Source organism: Mytilus californianus, unplaced genomic scaffold, assembly GCF_021869535.1.
Source record: "Mytilus californianus isolate M0D057914Y unplaced genomic scaffold, xbMytCali1.0.p SCAF_65, whole genome shotgun sequence".
Lineage (NCBI taxonomy): Eukaryota > Metazoa > Mollusca > Bivalvia > Mytilida > Mytilidae > Mytilus > Mytilus californianus.
The window spans coordinates 504,071-516,310 of record NW_026262718.1 but is presented as its reverse complement, the minus strand read 5'-3'; the positions used below and the strand labels follow the sequence as shown (position 1 = coordinate 516,310).

The 12,240-nt window shown below is 33.3% G+C and overlaps 1 protein-coding gene across 2 annotated transcripts in view; it reads left to right on the top strand.

Moving 5' to 3' along the window:
- The window catches only part of LOC127707340 (uncharacterized), a 181,825-nt gene that overhangs the window by 117,760 nt on the left and 51,825 nt on the right, over nt 1–12,240 (top strand). For both annotated transcript variants that reach the window (XM_052211853.1, XM_052211854.1), the window contains one exon: nt 243–593. In XM_052211853.1, coding sequence (XP_052067813.1) covers nt 243–593 — 351 coding nt within the window. The remainder of the gene's footprint in view (nt 1–242; nt 594–12,240) is intronic.

Here is a 12,240-nt window from a genome sequence, read left to right as displayed (position 1 = left end):
TTTTTTATAAAATAAACCCAATAAAGCGTGCACTTTTTGCATCAATTTTTGCAACAAAATTGATTTCACCCATTTTCCTGACTAAATTGGTAATTGTTTTATACAAGTTCAACATTGAATTTTACTTAATAAACATTCTGTAAATGAAAGTCATCGTAATTTACTTTATTTCAGTTTTCTGTTTTTTAAAAGAGTATATTCAGCCATCAACAAGATATTAGAGATTGCATTTTTAATTTTAGATGACAATACTGATTTCAAATTGACGATGAGGGCCACAAATAAGACAGAACAGGAAGTTGAGGAAGTTTACAGGCCGATTGAAAACAATCTAAAGACATTGAAAAGGATATTCTTATCCAGGTTTGCTTCTACTCCTGTAAAAATAAGTAAAGGATCTCTAGTAATTAACTTTCAGATGATGGAAAGAAATATGCAAGAATATATAAAAGAATGTCTTCGGAATGGACATGTATCAACTTTAATAAAAATGATATTCAATGAGATAGCGATAGAAGATGTAGTTCCATCAGGAGAGATACTGTTACATGTACAAATTGAGGTGAATAAAGATTTGGATTTGCCTGAACCAAGTAAGTATCACATACCAACAATAAGTACATATTTAATGGTTATCGTTATGCTTTTAATTGTTTATTGCTTATTGTTTTCCAGAACTCATAGTCACAGACTGAACAATCTTGTATCGTGCACTGGATCCATTCGTTTGATGTGTTTGCGCTTTCAATTTTTCCATTTGATAAGGGAATTTCCGTTTTGAATTTTCCTCGGAGTTCAGTATTTTTGTGATTTTACTTTTTTCGTAGGATGCCCAGTCAACGAATTTGATCGATTTTGATTAACGGAATAAATCACGGCTGTACTTGATTTCATCGGAAAAAGGAGAAATATTTATGTCGCTGTTGTCTCCATTGGTCACGATTTTCTTCGAATTGGGTAAAAGTTGAAAGCAAAAATTTCAAGGAAAACGAAGATTCACGTTTAGGCAGGGAGCACCTACAGATATGCATTTATATCAAAATAAGTTCAAAGAATTCAAAGAATATAGTTTCTATACTTAGGGCTAAATTTATATTCATGTTGCCAAATATGATTCAAGATTGACATTTGTACTTAAAGGGTGCATATTTAAAATTTTCATTCAGCTGGTAAATAGCAGTGACCTTGACCTATTAAAGTTTCCCAATTCGGAATTTTAACATAAGATTCGATACAAGGAATGTTTAGAGATGCTTTATATATGACATATATATATATATATATACGACATATATAACTTTATATATATATACATGACATATTATACCAGCTTAGATCATTCAGTGCTGTTTTTTGGGAATGTATTTCCACGCAGTTGTTGTAACATCTTAACTTTTATTTTAGAATTTTAGAGTTGTGCCAGTTCATATCGCAAATAACTAAATTTATTTTAGGCATATCTGTGAGTCTTTGCGTCGTGTTTTGGAAATTTTAGAATTGTACAAGCATCTCTATATATGATATTCGTGTAAAACTGTTTAACTGTTTTATTATATAGAATTCATGTATGCCCTCTGGGGAAACTGTCCTTAGTTTTCTTATCCAAAACATTTCCAGAGCAAGTCTTTCGGCCCTTGACCATCCCTAGTTGTGGTCTATGATTGCGATTGTAAGGTTTTTGAGAACAGCTTGGGCGTGCCTATGTGATCTCAAATGACGACTCACGGGGAAATCGGGCTTGCAGGTGTAGTCACTTCGATGACCATTCATGCGTTTGTTGAATGGCTGTTCTGTCTCGCCAACACACTGCATGCCACATCGACACTGAAGAAGGTATACAACATTCTGGGTTTTGCAAGAAACATTACAAAATATAGTGTACACAGACCCAGTGGAGTGGCAAGTAAATGTTTGAGTATTCAGTATTTGTTGGCAAGTCAGACATCGTCTGTTACCACACGACTTGCACCATCCTGCAGTTGAACAGCTTTTATTTGAGGAGACGTCAGATCTTACACATAAGTCTTTCAGACTTGCTGATCTCCGAAAAGCTAAGACAGGAGGATTGGGAAAGATCTTGGATAATTTTGGGTGCTTGGCAATAATTTGCCAATTGGCACGCATCAAACGTGAAAGGCAATTAAAGACGGGATTGTATGTTAAAACAAACGGAAATATTTTGTTGCGCCTCTTCTGTTTGTACTGAAACAGGTCATTGTGGCTGATGTCATTAGCATGCGCAAACCCCTTATCTATGACCTATTTCTTATAACCTCGGTTGGTAAAAAAAAAGTTCCTGTAAACGTTTAGTGACAGCCTCCTTAGAGGAGCAAATCATCTTTACTCTGAGAACTTGACTGTACGGGATACTTTTTGTACAGTGTTTGGGGTGACAGCTGTAGGGAGAAAGGTACTGATGTTTATCTGTAGGTTTACAGTAAAGGTCTGTTGATATGACACCGTCCTTATAATAGATTTAGTTGTGTCTACGAAAGATATTTTGGAGTCGATAATTTCATATGTAAATTTAATTGACTGGTGGACGTTATTTGCATGTCTGATAAAATCATCCAATTTTTGTTGTGATTCATTCCATTTCATGTCAACATCATCGATGAAACGGAACCAAGACAGAGGTTTGGATAAAGATGTTGAAATAATTTGTTTCTTTAATTTACAAATAAAAATATTGGCATAAGACGGTGCCATTTTCGTTCCCATCGCTGTCCCGTTTATCTGAAGGTTATGTTCGCCATTAAAGGTGAAATTGTTGCATTTCAGAACCAGAGTAAGCAGCTGAAATAAACAATCGGTAGGGGGTTCTAAAGTGTTTCCATATTTCCTTACACGATTGTATTCCGTAATCATGAGGTATGTTGGTATACAATGAGGTGACATCTAAAGTGACAAGGAGGGTTTCCGGAGGAAGAGGGTTCATGGATTCCATTTTACGAAGATAATCTGTAGTGTTTTGAATGTGAAAAGGAAGATTTTCTACATGTGATCTTAAATGAAAGTCTACGAATTCCGAGATTTTCTCAGTCGGGTGGCCGTTTGCGGATACAATGGGTCTACCAGGGTTGTTAACCTTGTGTATTTTTAGAAAAAGAAACAATCGACCAGGCTTGGCGTTCTCTGGTTTTAAATATCCGATTGTACCCTCATCTATGTGACCGTCATCGTTCATGGTTTGTAACGCAGTAATAATTTTGGAACTAAACTCAGAAGTAGGGTCATAGTCAAGCTTCTTATAAAACCTCTCATCAGAGAGCTGACGCTCTGCTTCCGCGATGTAGTTAGCTTTGTCCATTACCACAACGGCTCTTCCCTTGTCTGATGGTTTTATCACAATATCATCTCGGTTTCTCAGCGATTATATGGCTTTTTTCTCGTCAGAAGAGGTGTTTTAAAATGACGAGTACTTGTTGCTAGCTAAATGAGCAACATCCGATTTGATTTTGTCGATAACATCTACCTGCAGTTAAGCAGATTTACTTGGTTTTTGAATCTACGAACCTTTCTTTTTAAAATGCAGAATTCTGATTTCTTCCCCCGAGTCAGACGTGTCTGAGTCTTCCTCATTATCCTTGTTACCAAAGTATTTTTAATTTAGAGGGTTCTGGCAAAGTTATTATACCCCACGCAACGAAGTTGCGGAGGGTATAATGTTTTTGACCCGTCTTTCCGTCTGTCTGTCCGTCCGTCCGTCAGTCCGTCAGTCCGTCAGTCCAGGTCTTGTCATCTCAACTCATCTGAAACCACACAACAGAATTTCATGAAACTTTGCAGACAATAAGGATATACTATGTAAATGTGCATATCGACAGGAAATTAAGATTCAATATTTTTTCTAGGAGTTACACCCCTTTGAACTTATTTGCTTAAATATACTACTGCAACAGTTTGTCATTGCAACTCCTCTGAAACCACACAACAGAATTTCATGAAACTTTGTAGACAATAAGGATATACTATGTAGATGTGCATATCGACAGGAAATTAAGATTCAATATTTTTTCTAGGAGTTACACCCCTTTGAACTTATTTGCTTAAATATACTACTGCAACAGTTTGTCATTGCAACTCCTCTGAAACCACACAACAGAATTTCATGAAACTTTGTAGATAATAAGGACATACTATGTAGTTGTGCATATCGACAGGAAATTATGATTCAATTTTTTTTCTAGGAGTTACGCCCCTTTGAACTTATTTGCTTCAATATATTACTGCAACAGTTTGTCATCGCAACTCCTCTGAAACCACACAACATAATTTCATGAAACTTTGTAGACAATAAGGATATACTATGTAGATGTGCATATCGACAGGAAATTAAGATTCAATATTTTTTCTAGGAGTTACACCCTTTGAACTTATTTGCTTAAATATACTACTGCAACAGTTTGTCATCGCAACTCCTCTGAAACCACACAACAGAATTTCATGAAACTTTGTAGATAATTTGGACATACTATGTAGATGTGCATATCGACAAGAAATTATGATTCAGGTTTTCTTTAGGAGTTACGCCCCTTTGAACTTATTTACCTCAATATACTACTGCAACAGTTTGTAATCAAAACTTCTCTGAAACCACTCAATAGAGATTCATGAAACCTTTTAGATAATAAGGACATACTATGTAGATATGCATAACGAAAGGAAATTATGATTCAATTTTGTTTTCTTAGAGTTATTTTATTTGTCCAGTGACAATGTGGGGACGTGGGGTATATGAGCGCGCTCACTAAGGATCTTTAATTAAGGTCATATATATATATATATATATATATATTTAGAAGTTTCCCTCATGAAATGATTTTTCCGTCTTTTGATAGAAGGTTTTCGCAATGCTTTTCTTGGTAAATATCCATTTTTCTTGGTGAGTGTTGAAGAACGTTCAATTGAACTTAATTGCGAAATGAATTGAATAAACAAGTCTGAGTATATCTTTGCTGTATAGAAATAAGACAGAATGCAAACTAAAAGAGGGGGAGGGTTTCTTTTAAAGTATTTATGAAAACAAAATGCCAATTAGAAACAGATTATTCACTCCATCTTACACACGTATATGCTTTATTTGCATAAATTGGTCTACAATTAAGTTAAAGATTGTTTACAAAAACAGTGCTGTTAACAACATCAATCTAATCAAAATATAGATATTTGATTTCGTTATCCTTATATGAGCTTACATATACGAGCACGCGAGTCAAAATAGATCAGAACTTTAATCAGATTAAAACAACATAGAAAAATTGCCGTAGCTAGCAGTAGCTATTACGATTCATTGTCTACTGTTAAGTTGAAAGCCCACCGACCAGGTTAAGGTTAGATAGCTAATTAGTTGGTTTTTTTTTAAATCGCGAGGCATACAGCATAGAATCTGATGGTGGCGGCGGCAACGCCATAAACTATTTGTGTATATTTATATTTCAGAGGGTATAGGTATTGGATGGTTTATACTTTGTATACACATCCATAGTGTTACGAAGCTAAGTTTTGTCATACAATCATTGTCCTTTACCTAATTTTCATGGTTTTGGTATCCTTGTAAGGTCTACATTTCGGTCATACATGGATTACATGACCTCGACCTCATTTCACGAATCACTGAACAAGGTTAGGTTTCAGTGGTTAAGTCTTTGTTCAAATACTATTAGTAGTGGGTCAAATATATTAAGTGTATGGAAAGGTAGCAAAGTAAACATGTATTTGTGGCAGAGTTCATTTGACCTTACCTTATTTAGATGGAATATAGACACTGTTAATTTTTATGTAATACTTGTATAATATATATTAACAGAAAAATGTGGAAGTAAGCAGATATAGGTAGCACGGTAGTATTTGAATTCCAGAATTTAGGTTGCTCTTTTGTGTACCCTATTTAAGTCAATGTATCTGAACGGTGTGACTGGACAAACAATACAGTATCAACTGAACATACTTTCCCAAACTGAGGGATGAATCAGGTGTAGAAAAATATGAAATAATTGTATATACAGGTGAAAATGAATTTTTGAGAATTTAAAAAAATTTTGTATTCACTGCATGATAAAAGACCTAAAAGCGCTAGTGACCGTAGGTTTTTAAAGATATAAACAAAAGTAAACGGTCACGATACATGTTCAGATTCATTTCTGAATAGTATAATGAAAGTACTTCAGTTAACTGTTTATTGAGAATTTTTGGCAGTGTTAGAAAGTGGTGAAAATTCTAAAAAGGCTATCATTATCCCTTATGGGCCAGGAAATACTACCGTGTCCTCTTAACTGGGATATATATGTTTACAATAAATCAATAAAGGTATTTTCTTTTACCTATTCAATTTGTAAATTGATCAATAAAAAGATGATTAAGGGCAACTAGAATAAAAACAGATCTTAAATTCCACCCTTGGGAGTGAAAATTGCTGATTCAGCAAATTCTGCCTGATCTGTGGGTAATAATGATAAAAATTTACCTAAAAAGCAGAACTTCATTATTTTTATGTTTATTGCAATACTTTTTTAGTCATAAATGTTCGCTTTAACTTTTCGCAGTGTCTGACACATATGCAACAACTGAATTTTGAGACGCGACATATATTAGTTGCCTGTACGTACTATTATTTTAACCGAAAGGAATAAAGTGCATAATATTTTATTTTATTCCACACAAGTACAGCTATACTAGTTTTCTTCAGATTTGATTTGTAGTTATGTGGTAACATGACACCAGTATGAGCATTTTTTGAACCAGTAAGTGGTAAGGGGGTCCTTACTTATTCATTTAGCTCTTATATTAAGCTGAAATAGAAATAGCATTAGGGGTTTCTTTACATTGAAAAGACAATTTTTTGGACAAATAATGTGATTATGATTGTATATCAGCAAGATTAAATAGTTTATTCATTTTTCATGCAAATGTCATTAATTTATTTGATTTTCTGACCCTGAAAAGCACAATAAAGCTAAATTGATTATGTAAGGGGACATCATTTAACTTAATGCATACATGAGAAATAGACAAACAGTTAACTTAGAGATATATTCTAGTACATGTTTTGTCAAAAATATCTTTGAATAATAGTTAACTGCCATCTAAAGAGTCTTGTCATATTGCCTTCATAATCTGGAAATGCTTAAATGAATGTGAGGCATGCTGTAAAATGTGGAATGGACTTTACTATCATTTTTTTATGATTTGGTGCTTAAACTGTTTCTTTCAGTCAGATGAACCATAGATAGAGTTGGCAATCCAATAATTCCTCCTGAATCATCATGGTTTACTTCTTTGTTGATTTGAAACAACATATATTTGGGTTTTGTTCACTCCTTAAGTAAAAATGTTCAGATGAAATAAAAGGGAAAATCTGCCAGCTGGGGTAGGGGTACACTTTTTAATTTTGTTTTTGGTAAGAAATAAGTGCAGACTAGTATTCGTTATTGTAATATATTTCCTAGTAAGAAGTTTATGCATCATAGGTGTCATGACTGATTTCAAGTTTGTAATGTCTTGGTTAAGGTAGCACGGTAGTATTTGAATTCCAGAATTAAAGTTGCTCTTTTGTGTACCCTACTTAAGTTAATGTATCTGAACGGTGTGCTTTGACAAACAATACAGTATCAACTGAACATACTAGAATAAAATCAGATCTTCAATTCCACCTTTGGGAGTGAAAATTGCTGATTCAGCAAATTTTGCCTGATCTGTGGGTAATAATGATAAAAATTAGGGATGAATCAGGTTTAGAAAAATATGAAATAATTTTATATACAGGTGAAAATGAATTTTTTTTAATTTTTTTTAAATTTTGTTGTCACTGCATGATAAAAGACCTAAAAGCCCTAGTGGCCGTAGGTTTTAAAGATATCAAAAAAAGTAAACGGTCATGATACATGTTCAAATTCATTTCTGAATAGTATAATGAAAGTACTTCAGTTAACTGTTTATTGAGAATTTTTGGCAGTGTTAGAAAGTGGTGAAAATTCTAAAAAGGCTATCATTATCCCTTATGGGCCAGGAAATACTATCGTGCCCCCTATAGGCAACCGTTCGGCCTTCAATTATGAGAAAAGTACCAGATATGAAAAAATTAATCAAACTAACGGCCTAATTTATAACAAATCAATTTACAAATACAAAATTAAAAAACTTCACAGGCATGAACAAACGACAACCCCTTAAAGCTGGCTTCATCCTGACTTTTGACTAACATATAAAGAATGTTTTATCCTTTTCTCAACGAATTGCGACATAATTCAATCGGTTAGATAAACATGTTGAACCAGTAGAATCCTAGTTCTTTTACGGTAATAATGTTAATGACCCTAATTTTCTCAGACTATGAATTGATGTCGTCCTTTCGTTAAATTTCTGTAAGAGGACGACCATTTCATTTCGAAAGGAGGGATGAGGATTTTGAAAATCAATTACTTGGCCTTATATGAACTGTAAACAAATGCCTTTGCACAAGTCCGGATGAAAATGAATGATCTTCAACATGAAATGCAGTATAGTTGAGGATATAAATGTGTACAAAAGTGAAAATATGTTTTCGAGCAGCAAAACCGCAGACAGAAATATACATGCATAGCAACAGTTGACAAAAAATAGTGAATCCGGAAAAAAATATCCTGCTGCTTGACACATAATGGTCATTGACCTTAGTGGTTTGCATGGACAAACCTATTGCCAATCAAGCTATGAATTTATTGCAGTTGTGTCTGATGGTGAACGGTGAAACATTTTTGTTGTCGTTCAAACCGAGGGGGATTTAGATCGAAATATCATGAACGACTATTACATAGACCTGGTGTACCATATTCCGGGTGTAACACGAACCCGACGGATTTGATTCTTATACTGCAATCATAAAAGAAATATCTATTCAATATAAAATTTAAAGTATTGAAAAACAGACACAAAACATATTCCTCCGAAAAAAAAACAATTTACAAAGTTAGCTGGCTATTCAAAAATAAATCAAACACACTACAAACAAAAATAAGAAATGTATTGAGTGACCACTGACCTTGATAATGACCTTATACATTGTATTATAAGAAACAAAATTATTAATGTCACGCGATAATCCGTCTTTGATCAATGCCAAAAATGTGGTGAAGATGTTAAAATTTTGGTTAGAGGTAGAATTTTAATCCCTTCTAACTGTGTATTGCTTCCTAAAATGCTGAAATAATAATATTAAAATCACTAAAATACTTTTTTGTTATTTAACATACATTGAATGTATCAATTTTCTTATAAATATTATGTTAACCACTAACAAAGACCGTAATAATTTCATATTAAAAATTTCCCGTTTAATACGGTATAATGGGGTAGCATGTGAAACAGAAATTTAGAAAATCGTGACCAGGGGAGCTAATGACGACAATCATGCTTGTAACATATTATACCTTTCCTATAATTTTCCTACAAATTAGCCGTGTGATATCCGTTAAATTAAACTTGTTAACTAGAGAACCTTTTTAACACTGGACACCTTACTTAGTTAGTCTAAAAATTATCTTTAATTTCTGTTCACTCAACTGGTTTCATTGCCACTGCCAATTGTCTGCGGTGCGTGCACATTTTAAATGTGTGAGTTCTTCCATTAAATTTCTTATTATTATTACTTATAACAAAACATGCAAGAAATGATTTCTGCAAAGTCTTATAGGACTATTATTTTTTTCGGATCGAAAAGGACGTACGAATTTGTACTAAAGGCAATCTTTTAATCTATTATATAGTCATTTTTATAAATTTATTGTTTGCAAAAGTATAAATTATTCTAAATAATAAGGATGTTCTTATCACAGGCAGAAAACCTAAGCTGTATTAGGCACAACCTTTTGGAACTTTTGGTCCTCAATGCTCTTCGGCTTTGTACTTGTTTTGGCTTTCGAACTTTTTTTATCTGAGCGTCAGTGGTTAGTCTTGTGTAGACGAAACGCGCGTCTGGCGTATTAAATTATAAACCTGGTACCTTTTGATAGCTATTATTCGTGTGTGTCTCTGTCCTTTATGTTCTCCCATTTATTTATATTGTAGTCCTATCATGTAATGTTGTCATTTTAATGTTATATTTAACATTGCCATAAAAGCGGAAGGTTTGGCTAGCCACAAAACCAGGTTCAACCCATCGTTTTTTTCTTAAAATGTCCTGTACCAAGTCAGGAAAATGGCCATTGTTATATTATAGTTCGTTTCTGTGTGTGATACATTTTAGTGTTGTGTTTCTGTTGTGTCGTAGTTCTCTTATTTTTTATGTGTTTCCCTCAGTTTTAGTTTGTAGCCCGGATTTGTTTTTTTCTAAATCGATTGATGAATTTCGAACAGCGGTATACTACTGTTGCCCTTGTTTATTCTGGTTGATCACTTTACACAAATTCTTTGAATCATTATAATTCAGTCTTTCTCAACATGCATTCATTTGATCATCATTGTTTCATTCTTAATCATCAATCATCTTCAACTTTAGCAAAACAGCAGCCCTGTTATCTCATATTAACTCAATACCAGTGACAGCAAAAAAATCACACCCAAATTGCAAACAGCGGCCAAATCTGTATCAGCAACAATAGCTCAAGAACAGTAAAAAGTGTAACATGTGCACGACTGGGGCATCCAAATGTTTTTATGAAAAGTTATACAAGAAAGACACAAGAGTTAAAACAAATCCAAGGTTGGCTCACTGTTTAAACAGACTAAAGCAAATACCAGGAAATACACGGTTAGCCACCTTTGGAAATAAAACGAGACTCGAGAAATACGAGTTTTGAATATTCTTCGGAGTTTGATATTTTTGTTATTTTACTTTTCACCAATGAACACTAACAATTAAACTAAGAAGTATTTCGTCTATCAAGACACGAAACCAAAGAAAGCACCTTCATCTAAATGTGAACCTATTCATTCAAATGCCAAATACGATAACGCAAACCTCTTAGAAACCATCACACGGCTCTAATTGTCAATTTATTTGCACGAAACTATGCCATCAAATCAATCGGAGGAAAAACAAGTAATACGTACACACAAAAATAAATGCAGGCAATTTATGTTAAATAAAGGCAACAGTAGTATACCGCTGTTCGAAACTCATAAATCGATAGAGATAAAAACAAATCCGGGTTACAAACTAAAACTGAGGGAAACGCATCAAATATAAGAGGAGAACAACGACACAACAAAAACACAACATTAAAATGTAACACACACAGAAACGAACTATAATATAACAATGGCCATTTCCCTGACTTGGTACAGGACATTTTAGTCGGAAAAAAATGGTCACTCATGTGCTGTTAACATGGCTTCCGGAACTATTTACCGTTACAAAAAGAAGATTAAAAAATGAAATAATTATTAAATCCTAATCCTCTTTGTACAACAGATAATTGTTGATTCAGACAAACCTGTGAATATGCTATATCACATCTGTTTCATTTATTTTAAAAGTCATGACCGGTTTGACAATTTCGTTTCAAAAGGAAGATATTTGATAGAAAATACAATTACATTTTTACGGAGGAAATATGAAAAATTCCCGGAAACAATATTCAAAAATCAATTATTGCTAGATGATATATATAGTAAGTTGTTAAACAAATAATTCTCATTGATATATACTTGTTTATTTCATTGCTGATAATTTGATAATTAAGCTGTTAAATTAAAACTAATGTTAATTTAATATAATGATGGTTACCAGAATACAGCCCTGGATTTCTGGTATTAACAAACGGGGACTCTTCACTGGAATGCTGGACTAGTGAAGTACACTGTTTACAGTAGAAAGTGCAATTTGTTGTTGTTGAATAAGAACAAAATGGCTTCAAATCGTGCTAGCAAATACCTTTCTTTACAACTTCCATTTGCATTATATATGAAATAAAAATCTATTAATAAGAGACATCAGTTCATATCGAAACAAAACCAATACAGAATTTAATATCATTTGTTTCAATATCTGACTTAATTCTAAGCGTTATTCCATGGTGATGACAAGAAAAGAAAGGACGGTCCTAACAACGCCCTGAACTCTTTCTCCTTGGTAGTTACCAATTTTGAATATCAAACTGATCTAGATCTGTTGACCATAGATTAAACAAATCCGGAAAAAATATATTTTTAAAGGAGATAGGTGTCTATGAACTGCCTGATTCTGTTCTAATTTGGTTTTATTTATTAAAATTGAAAGTCTCATTTTTATTTTATTGACCTCTAAAAGTCTTTTTCTATATA